The sequence below is a fragment of the Mchenga conophoros genome, linkage group LG3 (genome assembly GCF_057382185.1).
Source record: "Mchenga conophoros isolate Kocher_MC1m ecotype Shallow Benthic linkage group LG3, M_conophoros_male_GT1.1, whole genome shotgun sequence".
In the NCBI taxonomy this organism is placed as follows: domain Eukaryota; kingdom Metazoa; phylum Chordata; class Actinopteri; order Cichliformes; family Cichlidae; genus Mchenga; species Mchenga conophoros.
Genome location: NC_140528.1, coordinates 59,589,834 through 59,604,128, shown reverse-complemented (window position 1 = coordinate 59,604,128; position 14,295 = coordinate 59,589,834). Strand labels below are relative to the sequence as shown.

At 43.5% G+C, this 14,295-nt stretch overlaps 1 protein-coding gene across 8 annotated transcripts in view; it reads right to left on the bottom strand.

The window, feature by feature from the left end:
* The window catches only part of slc12a6 (solute carrier family 12 member 6), a 33,358-nt gene that overhangs the window by 7,638 nt on the left and 11,425 nt on the right, over positions 1 to 14,295 (bottom strand). For all 8 annotated transcript variants that reach the window (XM_085264978.1, XM_085265000.1, XM_085264997.1 and 5 more), the window contains 17 exons: positions 12,035 to 12,129; positions 11,429 to 11,557; positions 9,440 to 9,586; positions 9,302 to 9,356; positions 7,347 to 7,477; positions 6,834 to 7,060; positions 6,631 to 6,749; positions 6,331 to 6,519; positions 4,287 to 4,451; positions 3,741 to 3,839; positions 2,591 to 2,648; positions 2,313 to 2,487; positions 1,679 to 1,797; positions 1,492 to 1,590; positions 1,291 to 1,410; positions 993 to 1,097; positions 31 to 199 (listed from right to left, as the gene is read on the bottom strand). In XM_085264978.1, coding sequence (XP_085121104.1) covers positions 31 to 199; positions 993 to 1,097; positions 1,291 to 1,410; positions 1,492 to 1,590; positions 1,679 to 1,797; positions 2,313 to 2,487; positions 2,591 to 2,648; positions 3,741 to 3,839; positions 4,287 to 4,451; positions 6,331 to 6,519; positions 6,631 to 6,749; positions 6,834 to 7,060; positions 7,347 to 7,477; positions 9,302 to 9,356; positions 9,440 to 9,586; positions 11,429 to 11,557; positions 12,035 to 12,129 — 2,201 coding nt within the window. The remainder of the gene's footprint in view (positions 1 to 30; positions 200 to 992; positions 1,098 to 1,290; positions 1,411 to 1,491; positions 1,591 to 1,678; positions 1,798 to 2,312; positions 2,488 to 2,590; positions 2,649 to 3,740; positions 3,840 to 4,286; positions 4,452 to 6,330; positions 6,520 to 6,630; positions 6,750 to 6,833; positions 7,061 to 7,346; positions 7,478 to 9,301; positions 9,357 to 9,439; positions 9,587 to 11,428; positions 11,558 to 12,034; positions 12,130 to 14,295) is intronic.

Genomic DNA, 14,295 nt, shown 5'->3' with positions numbered 1-14,295 from the left:
TTTCCACCCATCAATAACAAACGGCCCTACCTGCTCAGCAGCGAGCGCCTCTCCATAGCTCTGCAGGTAGTTCCCGGGGACAACAGTGCCAACAATGGTCAGGCCTTTTCCCGCCTTTAGCTGGCTGGCAAACGTCAGGAGCCGAGGAGACTTGACGTGGGCGTCTTCGTCCAGTTTTAGTAACACCAAAAGCTGAGGCCTGGACACGGACAGACAAGGCGATGAACAAGAGCATGTGTGCGTTAGTGGATTATTCCTAAATATTAGTGACAGCAGAGCCTCAGATTGTCTGTCTTTATGCTGTCTACATTTTTGAATGGGTTTTGAAAACGTCACAGCCAAGTGCTCAGATAAACAAAATAAAAGTAAATGGAGAATTGGTCATCTATAATTCAATGCTAACTTGATAAACATCAGCTGAGGACTGTGAGACATGATGGAAGCGCTGGAAAGGGTAATAAAGAGGCCTTTCATTTAGCCTGATGTGCATCTCCCCAGTTGTGAAACCAAAGCACCACTATGAGGCAACTCATTTTCAGAGTTCGCTCACCCCCTGTCCTCCTGTCTTGATGCAGTTAGTTCAGCTCAGTCAGCATCATTTGAAGCACATAAAGAGACCCAACAAAGTCACACGGAGGCCCCATGGCTGGCTAACATGTCAAAATGTAATTACATAGCAACAAACTGAAATTCAATTTATTTGTGAAAGAAAACCAGTGTCCAGCAACCTGGAGCTCTCCCAGATCTGTTTGAAAGTGACAGTAGTGACCTGCAGTGTTTAATTTACTGATCTGCTATACCTAGTACTGCACACCAAAAGAGACTTGGCACATTAAAATCATCAGATTCTTGTTTATAATGCTAAATGTGACGCAGATTCTGATGATGTCTTGCAGCTTTACTCCCAGCACTGCACGCAAACTTAAGTGCAAACAGTTCATCAACTTCTAACAGGTCAACTTGCATCCTGTGTTTGTGAGACATTTCAATACCTCCAGTTTTTAGTATGCGGTGGTCCTTCTTCCAGCCTCAGCAGAGCATAACGGGCAGCGCTGAGTGACAGACCACGGATCCCATCTCCCCACTCCTTCTCTGCCCTGATACACAACCACACCCAGAAAATATAAGAGAACATACAGGTATATTTATTTATTCACAAACAGTATACACTGTACACTCTTCTGTTCCCCTGAAAATAAAATAAACATGTTAACACGAAACAGACATGTTTACACACCAGTCTGTACATGCACAATCATGTAGAGGGAGTACATCTCCATGGCAACATACCCTTGATACTCAATGTACTTGTAGATCATCCCGGCAATCACCATGGCAACGATTGCGTAGTACCAAGAGGATATGAACATGAGCGCCAGGCAGAAAGTCATCCCCAGAAAGGACAAGCTCCTGGACAGATGAGCAGAGCAGACGTCAGGGGGGGGGGGGGGGAGCGAGAGAGAGAGTGAGTGAGTGAGTCTTTGGTAGTACCAGTGGTAGTATGAGAAGCGAGGCCTCCAGTTGGGTGTCCTCAGGAGGGTCTGAAGGGCACAGGCCAGGTTCACAAACAGGTAACACATAAGGAAGAACCTGGAAAGAGGGTTGGAGATTCAAACTGAGGTGATGAAGGCAGACTAAATGTGCACATGCACACACATGTAACATAACTGCATCTTACATTGTCAGAATAGGAGCCACCATGTCCAGAGATGCGATGAGAACCCCCAGCTCAGCTATCAGAGCTGTCAGCAGCAGAGCCCACGTAGGTTCCCCGTTAGCTTTCCCGTGGCCAAAGACCTGCCAGAAACACACAGAGTTCAAATATACACACACAGACCCAGCAAATCACACTATGTTTAAGGAAATGGCAAGTACTGCAAATGAAAAAATAAAATCTGAGGGTTGTTATTACATAGAGAGTGGAAGGAGGCAATAGCCTGAGCACTGAGAATCAAAGAAATAATCAAAAGCTTCGGTGAAAGGCAGGAATTGGAGAGAATACAGCATCTCCAGGTAACTACAAATTACACTCAAACTACCTAAATAAATAAACAGAAAACACCATCACTTTAAAGCATTTTAAAGCACCACAGTTCCATCAAGGTATTTGCACACTGTCTTCCCCTGCTGCAAGATGTTTCTGTATGCAAGTGGAAAGAACTGAAGTATGCAGCATAAATACATCAGTAATTCAACATCAGTAGGGATTTCTGCTTCATACAGCATCATTAAGTTAATCCTGAGCACAACAAGAATAAAGGAGAAGTGCTTGGACAGTCCCTGTAATTAAACTGAAAACTAGCAGCTCTAACCCGGAGGAAGGGGATGATGTTGTCTTTGGCGATGGCCTGCAGGAGTCGTGGAGCGCCAGTCAAAGACTGGAGGCCCGCGCCACATGTGGAGAAGAAGGACCCGATCACAATGACCCACGGCGAGGGCCAAGCCAAAGTCCCCACCACCAGATTGCCTTTAACTGAATCTCCAAACCTGCAGAAGTAACAACACATGAAGTAGTTTAAGCATCAAAGTCCTTCTGCCTCACATACAACACAACACATGCAAATACAAACACAAGAGCAGGTGTACTGACTTGTCTCTGAGGACCACCCCCTCGATGCAGGCTCCAAACAACACGACATTGCTCAGATCTGGATGAACAGCAGGTCAGGAAAAAAACAAAACAAAACAATACAAAGTACTTTCAGTGCCACGAAAATCGGACTGTGCTGAGAAAATTCGAAGAACTGCCTCTCAGTCATACGCCTCCACTGCCCGGTCGAGATACGCCATCCAGTCTCTGTGGACTCTCCACATAAATCACAACAGCACTCGCCTCAAGGTGCTTTATATTGTAATATAAAGACCCTACAGTAGCACAGATGCCCCCCTATAAACAAGAACCTGAGGACAGTAGGAAGGAAAAACTCCCTTTTAACAGGAAGAAATCTCCACCTCACCCTCAGACACGACCAGTTGAGGGGATGAAGACAGGACAAAAAACACGCTGTGGAAGAGAGCCAGAGATTAACAGTAACTAATAATTAAATGCCGAGTCATGTGCCAACACTCAGAGTGAAAAAGATGAGTGAAGAAGAAACACTGAGTGCGTCACGGGAAGCTCACAACAGCCTAGGACTATTACAGAGTAACTAAGGGAGGATTCAGAGTCACCTGATCCAACCCCAACTATAATTCTTTTTAATTATAATTGTTTTATTTTCAAAAAGAAAGGTTTTAAGTTTTAAAAGCAGAGATAGTGTCTGTCTCCTGGATCAAAACTGGAAGCTGGTTCCATAGAAGAGAGGCCTGACACTGAAGCCTCTGCCTCCCATTCTACCTTTAAATACTTTAGGAACAACAAGTAAGGCTGCAGTCTAAGGGTGAAGTGCTCTAGTGGGGTAACAGCGAGAATGGTGAGCAAACTAAAGGTGAACTTTCGACCTTTGACCTTGATCTTAACCTTGGATTAGCAAATTTCAATCAGTCCACCTTTTAAAAAACAAAAAACACAATTCAAGGTATTCTCAGATGGATGTAAGGATGGACAGACAGCGTGAAAATAAAACAGGTGGACAGACTTAATCCACTAACAACACAACATTATTCTCATTAAATATTTCCATGATCAGCATTTAGGTTAAAAACTTCAGAATTGTGTTGTAGCATCTTAAATTGTGCTTTGAGTTGCTTTTGAATTTGAGTGCATGAAAGTTCAATCAAATTGTCAGATGAAAGGATACAGACTAAAGAGGTGGTGAGGATGGCGAGGATGGTTCCGATGGGGATGGAGCGCTGAGCATCTTTTAAATCCCCCGACCGGTTGGAGCCGGCCATGATTCCTGAGAAACAAAATCATTCAAAGGAAGAGGAGATAAGTGATAACTCAACAGCTTTGTGCTTAAAATATCAACTTTAATGTTACACTGAATATACCACAGTTTTTTAATAAACACCCTCATGAGTGAAATGTGTGATCAATATTTCAAATCAAAGAGAATCCATCTCCATATTTTTTCTTTTTTAAAGTGTTTTCAAGCTAAAAAGTGAAAATAAAGCCAACTGCACAGACACAAACAGAAATCCAAGAATAGATGCCTGACAGGTTTGATCCTGAATCAGCAGCTGCACCGTGAGCGGGAATCAATATCACGCCTACAGCGCTTTTCCTGTCAATGATCCGTTTTCATCACTGAACCAAGCCAATATTAGGTTTAAATTTCTTATATGCTTATATTTCTGAATTAACACTGAATGGAGCCCAGTTAGTATTTTAGGGGCGTCTGTACCTGTGACCGAGGGGAAGAAGATGCCCACGAGCACTGTGAAGGAGGTGGTGATGTCAGCAAACACGTACGGATAGCGATCAGAGGCTGGGTGTGCAACTTGAGAGGTGTGGAGGGATCTTTTCTCCAAAACATCCCCTTTGTGGAGGTATGTACTCCACAGGTTCTCTGTTAAGAGGGAGAAAAAAAAAACCCATGTAAGATCAGTCATTGACATTGGCAGAGGATAAACATTCACCTACACATTCACATTTATTTAGATTTAGAGGCCCTAATTAGTGTAGCATTAGTAAGCTGGTATAATATCTGCCTCCGTCTCCTTTGATAAAACATCCTCCAACTGCTGCTTATACAGGGATCAGTTGTAGGGGCGACAGCCCTAGCCAAGAAGTCCAAACCTCCCTCTCCATAGCCACTTCTCTACCTTATCCAGGGGGACATTGAGGCATTCTCAGGCCAGCTGAGATGTAATCTCTCCAGCATGCCCTGGGTCTGCCCCGGAGCCTCATTCCGGTATGACGAGCCCAAAACACCTCAGCCAGGAGGCATCTTAGTGAGATGCCTGAACCACCTCAGCTGGATTCTTTCAATGAGGAGTAGTAGTGGCTCTACTCTGAGCCCCTCTTCCATCACTGGACTCTTCACCCTTTCTCTAAGATAGAGTAAAGTCAAAGATTGACCAGTAAACTGTCAGCTTCACGTTTACATAGAGTTCTCTCTTTCCTACAACAGAGCAGTGCAGTGATGTGGTTCATTTGTCGATCTCCCTCTCCCCTCATTCGTGAACAAGACCCCCAAATTACTTAAACTCCTCCACTTGGGGCAGTGGAGGGACTCGTCCTTGACCTGGGGTGACCACTCCACTCTTTTCCACCTGAGGGCCATGGCCTCAGACTTGGACCTTCAAATTCTCATTTCTGTGAGCTGTGAAGCCTTCTGCCTCTCAGCTCTACCTAGAAATTCTGTCCTGTCTGTGATATTATGTTCATTTTATTCATCTAAGATGTTTGGCGTGTTCACATATTGGGGGATAAAAACTGGATTTCTTATCTTTCTCCTTAAAGCACCAACATAACTTCAGACCAGATTTCTTTTAAAGCATTCTGCTGCACCAGGCCAGCTGAGGTCCATTACTGTTACAGAGCACAGTATGTCAGGATTTATTTATGGGCTCAAATTGTGGTCATAAATATTTTGTACTTGTAAATCACGATTTGTATGTGTAAAAAGAATTTGTGTGTGTGTAAAAAAAGATTTGTGTGTGGACTCCATAAAGCACCCCTCCAATAGCCAAACCCACCTGTTCTCTGATTGGATAGTTAAATTTGTGATTGACATAACATTGGCCAATCAGATGAAAGGAAGAAAAACCGGGTCAAAATTCGTACTTGTAACTTGAATGCGCACACACGCACACACGCACACACACACACACACACACAGATTTACAAGTACAAAATATTTATGACCACAATTTGAGCCCATATTTATTTTACTCCTGTTATTCCGTCATTCAGCTGCTCAAGCTAAGTTAATAGCTACAAGGGAAAACATCAATACTAAGTTCTTCCTCTTTTAATCAGGAAGAATCAAGAATACATTTTGAGCCAGAGGGAGAGATACTGGTTACTTATCCTTCTTAAAGTCACTTAGCAAAAACAACATTAGCACAACAATTTAACGCCTGTTTAAATGTGACGGTTTAAAGTTTTAATCGATTATATTTTTTTAAATGCACACTCAGTAAATAAGTAATTTCATACTGGTCAGCTATAAGTGAGGTTCTAGCTTTCAGCCAACAACACTAACAGTGCAATCCCAGACTTTCCTGGAACTTCCATGGAGACCACAGACTAAAAAGAAGATGGACACAGCCAGACTTGGCTAATGACCACCCTCATCAGATTTAAAAAACAAAAACAAAGAGGCAATGGTAAAACACTCAGCTTGGCTTCGTAACAGGTGGATGATATCACATTGGCCGTGTCCATATTTTATATGATCTCTCATTCAGAGAATCACTGCACTCCTCATGCATGCACTCTACCTGATATGGCCCCACTAGTCAGTCCGGGGATCCCTTTAATCTCAGAGAAGTTGTTTGAAGTGAAGTATTCGTCACAGGTGGTGTTGAGCTGTGCGTTATGGCAAAATAACTTCCAAAGATGTGTGGTCTTCTCCACCATCACCTCTGGGACATGGCTGGGGTCAAAAGTGGGGCCCACTGTGCTGTTTTCTATCAGAGAGAGAGAAAAAAAAAAAACAGTGTTTCAGAAAAACACTGGTGTAACTCAGAGAGACACTCTTACTCATGACTCGTAACAGAAAGAAGCAAATCTGAACCCACCGTTAATCGTGAAGTTGCTGTCTAATTTCTCAGCTGGAACTTTAACCAGGACAGTTTTACTACAGTGGTTGTCAACAACATCATGGGCGTTGATAGTTCTGTTTCCCAGCATGCATACGCTGTGGAGGAAAGCCCAGTCAGTCAAAAATGTGACGCATAAATGATCGGTCAGCTCTGTGTTTTTCCAAATAATCAAGACTCACGGAAAATCCGGCACGCTGAAGGCAGAAACCAGCGCTCCGACATAAATGGATAAAATGGAGATGATGACACAGGCCAAGAAGACAGAGGCCAGTTTGTTCACATACTTGACCCCCACGAAAACCAGCAAGGCCATGAAGAGGAGAAAGATGGAGCCGTATATCCTCATGTTGTTCAACATGGCTGCTCCTTCACCTTCAAAGATCGCTGCTCTGGGTGCAATGTACATCTGTCAGAGGGAGAGGGAAGAGAGCAAGAAGCAGGCCTCACTTATCTGAAGGTTCAATAATATAAGTGTGTTTAGTGCAAATCAGCCAATCAGGTCACATGTTTATTTAAAATAACTGAGCTTATGGGTTTTGTGAGGTCCACATATAGTGAAGGCAATGAGTCGTTGCTACCTCGTATCGGTATAGAGTCACTCAATGATCACAACGTAAGCCTTTACATCCAGAAGAAAGTCTGGAGAACACGATACTAACTGGAACAACAACAAAGCAAACAAAGCAACTCACCAGAAGGATCTCGACAGCTCCCAGGATGTACATGGCTCCAGCGAAGGTTGTGCCCAAGTAGAAGCACAGGCCTACCGCCCCCCCAAACTCTGGACCCAAAGAGCGGCTGATCATGAAGTAGGAACCTCCCGCTGGAGGAGGAGGAAAGAAGCAGGAGGAGGAAGGTGTATTTAAGGGTTGGAGGAAGTGGAAATGAAGAGGGAGAAAGAGGGATGGAAAAAAGTGGGATGAAGACAGAAACAGATTGGAGGGGGGAAAAGAAGGGTGGAAAAAGAAAGAGAAAGAGCGGAGGCGGTGGATGGTTAGTAACATTATGATGTTGGGAGGCAAAAGGGGAGAAAAGAGGAGTCATACTATGCTTGTAGAAGTAAGCATAATGTTCTATGTGACACAAATACAGACAGAGCGGGCTTTCATTCAAACGGCATCTGCAAATGCACACGGCAGCAGCTGCTCAGCTCACTCCAAGTGCTGGACCAGGTCGAGCTTAATGCATCCAACCTTCTGACATCAAGCACCAGGCTGTACGTGAATAAGCCAACACTCGGGTAACACAGCCCAGCCCGCATTACGGTAAAATTAACATTGCCCCTACACAACTGCTACTCCAAGTGTGGCAAGACAAACAGCGGCTATTTGCTGATACCATTTGAACCACATATAACACAAATGAGGCAGTAAGAGCAGATACCAATACTCTGCTGACTGCGAGCATAATTCGGTGTTTGGTTTCCAAACAGCAGCATTGAACATCACACAAAAAGGAACACACAGCAGGGTCGATGTCACAAAAAAAATGTAATTGAATATGAATGTGGTAGATTTAGACATATTTAATGTGAGAAGTTCCTGAGCGAGGCCACAAAACCTGCTGGACTTTCAGGTCACTATGTCTGCACAGGCTGAGTGATTTTTAGTGCTGAGCTGTATTTGAGAACCCAAACACACTTTATTACTTGTTCAGCCTGACCTCAGTAAACCACACACACACACACACACACACACACACACACACACACACACGCTACCATCTGAGAATAGAAAGCATGACAGCTGGAAGCTGCTCAGGTGAGACAGAGCGTGGGGTAAAATGCCTGATGAGAGTCAGAACTTGTTAGATTAATTTTCTACTTTACAGAGGTTTTCTCGTTCTACATTCAATTATCAAACTGTGCCATGCTTGTTGGAAAATAAGTCAGTTAATCAAACTACTCTGACACTCAGGATATTCGCCTCGAGGCATTTCGGCGAGAGAAAAGGTCAATGGCAGATAAATATTCTAGGTTTTTAATGAAGGCACAGACAGAGAGGGAGAGCAGACAGAGGGAGAGACGGGACACAGAAATAACACTCGTTAGCAAAACGTCGTCAGCGCGCCCAAAGCTGGAAAATGAGAAGGACAACCGGGAAAGACAAACTACAAAAGTCAACACAACATCCACAGAGGCCACCAGACTCAGTCCACTGCAAAGTGTCCACATAAAAATGTGATTTATTGTGGAAATACACTTCAATTCAGAGACACTGAAGCAGACAACACAGAGGTGACCCTAAACTCAGCACCCTGCTGGATTTATAGCTTTTTGTAAAGAGTGCATTTTCTTTCTTTGCGTAAATAAATTACAGGATGAATAATATGAAGTTAAGAAATAAGTTACATTCATTATGTAAAGTTAATCTATGTAAATCACTTTGTGTAAATCTTAATCTAATAGATTAACAGTACCCATTGTGCTCTTCATACTGGTTCTAAGTGTGGATAAATGGGAAGGAAAAAAACATGGAAGAAGAAGAATGAGGAGGGGAGGAAAGAGTAGAGAGAAGAACAAATAAAGGGAAGGAAAGGAGGGAAAAGTAAAGAAGATGAGGAGGAAGAAGCAGAAAGACAAGAAGGAAGGATCTCTGGGCCATTGTGTCCACAGAATGAAGGAAGAAACATAAAGATAAAGGAATACCTGGTACGACTCCATTGGTTGCGATTGCACTCATTGATATGGCGGTCAACATTGTCTGGAGAGGAGAGACGGCAGTGTTTTAGAAAGGTTTCCTGTTTTTGTCTCCTTGGGGCTGCTTGCTAATACTCCAATACTCACACAGCAACAGCACATAAGAACAATACAGAAGGCCTGCAGCACGCCGGCAGTTCCCACCACCCAGGTCAACCGCAGGAACAAGATGACGCCGAAGATGTTCTGCAGACAAGGAAGGTACACGCCCATCAGCGTCCCCATCTGTGGCGACTGGAAGATTACACAGAAGAAAAAAGGTTTAAGCAGAAACGAAATCCAAAGACAGCACGTAATGTTACACTGAGGTGCTCATTTGGAATTTGTTCATTTATTTCAGTCCATCATACTACCTTCATCTGTAAATAAAACGAAACTAAACACATTAAACTGATGTTACATTAAAGGTTAATTCAGACTTTCGATGAACATCATTTTAGCCATTCTTCAACAACTTCATTTGTGTGGGCTCCCCCAGGGTACTCCAGCTTCCTCCCATAGTCCATGTTAGGTTAACTGGTGATTCTAAATTAGCTGTAGGTGTGAATGTGTTTGCCCCTTAACAGCCTCTCACGCCCTCCGACAGATGGGACAGGCTCAAGCCCCACAAGCAAATGCTAAAAACATTAGATTCATCAGAGGAAAGAGGAAGCTAATATTAGATACTGTAATTAGCCAATAAGCTTACATTCTGAATGATCTACATTCTGCTGTAAGCAGACCTTTCATACACTGCAACATGTTTTGACCTGCCACCTGTCCCACTTGGTGATGTGGACTTTGAAGGTTTACCCAAAAAGCAGTACTAATGCCTGGGCCCAATACTCTACAGACAGTCAACCGGAGAAGTTTTCCTATAGAAATGATTTATGCCATGATACTCACACACAAAGTTCAGAAAAAACATCATGTTGTACAAAAACAAGAGTCTAGCTGTATATCATGAGACCTGGAGTGGGTATAAAATGGATTTGGTTGCAGCTTTTAAACAGAGCCTAAATGTCTTACTGCTAGCTCAAAAATGGTTCAAAACTGCTGGAAAACAAACAAACAATCAAAAAAATCCCTCAAATCCATGTTTATGTACTCTGCGGACTCAGACAACTTTCCTGGTATGGTCAAATTGCCTCATTTAGTGGCGGGGCAGATGGCAAATATTTATTCCCATATGTGTCTGATTTTATATGGAATGACCCTAGTGTCCGAAAACCCATGTTTTAGGAAACCCATGTTTTTAACATTTTGTACATCTGCTTGCAGGAAGCACACATACATGGAGACCCATGAATCACTTCTACTCTGGTCCAGTTGGGATTTAACGCTGCTCCTTCTCCATTCAAATGTTTTCTTATCCAAATATTAATCTCTTAAAGCTGGTCTTTAAACTAGCCCTGCTCCACTGTCATCTTTCCAGGTAAGGTCTTGAAATCACTGCACGGCTCCTCCCTGCTGTACCAGACTTATGTTGATGCTTGTACTGAACACACGGTGGGGTCCAGACGGGAGGATTAAACATGTTTTGGTTTAACTTTCCCTGCCGTCTGTTGGCAAATGTGTCCGAGCAATCCGGCAAACGTGCAATTACTCTCAAACCGCCAAAACAGACAGGCAGTTCTTATCTGGGCCAGCCAGCGCCTTATCAGGAAGGATTGGGCTCCACACCAGGGTTACATCCAAACGCAATTTCAGCTGGAGGCAGCGAGTCAGGAGGGCGGCAGAAAGAGTCAGTTTTCTAGGACAGGGCCTCAAAAACTGATGAACAAATGGATGTCTTTATTTTTATTGTTTCAGGTGCAACATATGAACTAGTGACCATGTGAGGATCGTTACTGTCATCCAGATCAACTTTGTACTTACTACACCATTGCTACAACCAGGGCTCATCCTGGTTATGACACTGCAGTAAAAGATCATTGTTCAGCCAGACAAAGTACAGCTGGAATTGTGCACTCCATATGGGCAGATTGCCCAACATGCCTCGCCATCCAGTGAATCTCATTAAAACACTAAAGGGATTTAATGTTTTACGAGGTCACACTTGTGTTTACGTGTGTTTCAAGGTTTATTCGTTTGTACCTTGCTGGGTTTCTTTTTCTCGCCGATGCTCTCGGCCTCTTCATGCTCTTTGGCCCCCTGCGTCAGGTTGGTGTAGTTGACCAGGCGGCTGAGGAGAGAGGACACCTTCGGCCGAGTGTCCATCTCCTCCTGTGGGTAGAGGACGAACAAAAAGAGGAGACAATGAAGTATGGTGGAGCGAGAAAGAGATTAAAACAGATGGAGTAAAGATGGGGCAAATTTAAAAAAAGGAGGAAAGGCATAAATTACTGTGAGGCAGAGATGAAGTAAAGATAGGAGAACAAGTGAAAGAAAGATAAAATGACAACCGGAGAAAGGCAACAGACAGAATGAAAGAAGAGGAGGCAAAGAGGCATACTGAACCGGTAGATAAAGAAGTGGGAGAGAGAAGAAGGAACTCTGTAAGCTATAAAACCTGAAATTATCTACACCCACCAGCCACATGCTGGTTATTCTGGGCTCCAGTTAGCAGACATTCATCAAATAAACAGTCACCATCCTTTTCTATTCTTAGCCCTGTGCTGTATAATAAAACCATAAGAGTGAATACATTATAAGAAAGCAGCAAATACAGCCACTAGAAAGAGTGGCTGAAATGTTTTGTACCTCAAACAAGGCCAGGTTTTTGTCGTAGAAGTCGTCATCGTCCACCTGATGATTGCTGTTGATGTACACACTGGAGGTTTTCGAATTTCCCTCACCTAGCCAATAAAAGAAAGACAGAGAGAGAAATAATAAACAAAGGGAAAGAAAAGGAAAGGATGATGCAGCACGAATATGACTGAGCACAAAGGAAGCCTTTTTTTTTTTTTTTTTTTTTAAAAATCGCTGTCATCATGGCTCGGTGGTGTCGACTTTCAGCTGTTTCCCTCACAGACACAGTTTGATGCAGCGACCCCGTGTCGCTGGCTCGGTTCCTCCCGCCGGTGCAGACCGCTGCATCGGCAGCACCTGAGTCAGCAGCATCACTTCCCCCTCCCTGCTACGCCACACTCACGCTAACAGCAGCCAAGGGTCACACGCTTCACAGAAGGGCACTCAGAAGAAAACCAGAGACTGAGGGATGAGACAAGTTTTCCCTTCTTGTGTAACATTCCAATAGCAAAATAAATAATAACGGTGTGGATTCCCCTTAAATACATGTAAAGTTACCCCAAACTGAAATAATAACAATAAATAAATAACAAATCTTCCTATATTTACTTCATTTTCCTGTAAACACAGCAAACTTCCACCTCTTCACACCTGTAAAAACTGTGGTGCGGCCGGGGGGGGGGGGTTTGAGAGCATGATTCATTTTCAGTGTTTACTCTATGAATGAGTTCACACTAGCTGGTGAATCTAAAACTGCCTCAGCAGCTTTCACTGTCTATTTTAGAACATCTGCTGGTTACGTGCCAAAGAAAAAACGAATCAACGATCCCTGGGAGGAAATAAAGAAAAAAAAAAAGCCAGCATTTGTGTGGTGGGTGGTAACTTCCCATCCTGTTCGCAGTGCTACATTTGGCCAAAGATACCGAGTGTGATACTGACTCAACACAGGCAAAACCTCACTCCTAACAATCAACAGCTGAAGCACGATGGCATGCTGGGAGATTTTAACTAACGAGCTAATCAGGTAGCTCGCTCATTTGTTCATAAAACATGTTAACTGGCAGGTCATCTAATGCGTGCTCCTGATTTTCATGATGCTGCTCTTTACACACAGAAACTGAACCATGTCAGATGAACACAGATAAACGTGAATGCGCCACATCTCAACAAGCTCACACTCGCCCGGATAGATTTGAAAATGGCGTTGTCGTCTCCACGTCCACACTAGCGTTTTCAGTCGTTTTCACAGAGTTGTGCGTCCACATTGAAACGGACGAAAACGCTTACGGTCCAGTACTGTGCATGCGTGAAACGCAAGAAGATTCCACCTGCCTCATTTCTGTCTGCTGTTTCTTTACTTTCCGGCTCTCTGAAACGTCGCAGCAAAATGTCGAGGAAAAGCACCGAGTTTTTAAATGGACTAACAATGAGGTGGAGTTGTTGCTGTGAGTAACACAAAAGTACAAAGTTGCAAAAGCGAGTGAGAATTAAAGAATTTGAAGAAAAGCTATCTGAAGCGTGTACAGACTGATATTCATCTTTAATAGGGCTGTCAAAATTGAGCGCAAACAAAACAACTGCTGTATAATGCCCTCCGCTATCTTAGTTTAATTGGTCACATGACTGCATCACATGACTAACATGCGTCATCGTTTTCGAAAGTCTCAGTTTTCGCTGTCCACTCTGCGGCGCATAAGCACCCTCTTCAAATGTATGCGTTTTCGACAGCGTTTTCAAAACGCTGCGTTCTCCTTTGGGGAAAACGGCGTCTCAGTGTGGATGGGAGGCCAAAACGATGTGTTTTCATACAAAACGCATCAGTGTGGATGTAGCCTCAGTATGTTTAGCACTTAACCTGTTAATCAGGACTGTCGAGATTCACACTTTCTATCTGCTCAGGCTGTTGTGGAGAAATCATCTGAACTTTCAGTTTTCACAAGGGGGGGGGGGGGGGGGGGCGTTTAGATTTGCATTCTTTGGCTCGACTACATGAGCTCTGCATAATCAAGATTTCAGTTATAATCTTGAACACACTTCTTTAAGCCAACATTATTGGGATTCTGATTGGTTGGCCCTCACAAACAGGTTTGAACAGCAGGTTTACACAGTAAACTGTGACATCATACAAAGCCAAACTGAAACCAGCATCTAGGGCAGTCTGAAGTCTGAGCTTTTGGCTCACAGGGACCAATTAGGACATATTTAACATAGCGATCCACCATCAAGACAGGATACCTACTCACACTGTGTGCCTTCTTAAAAAAATTAACTCT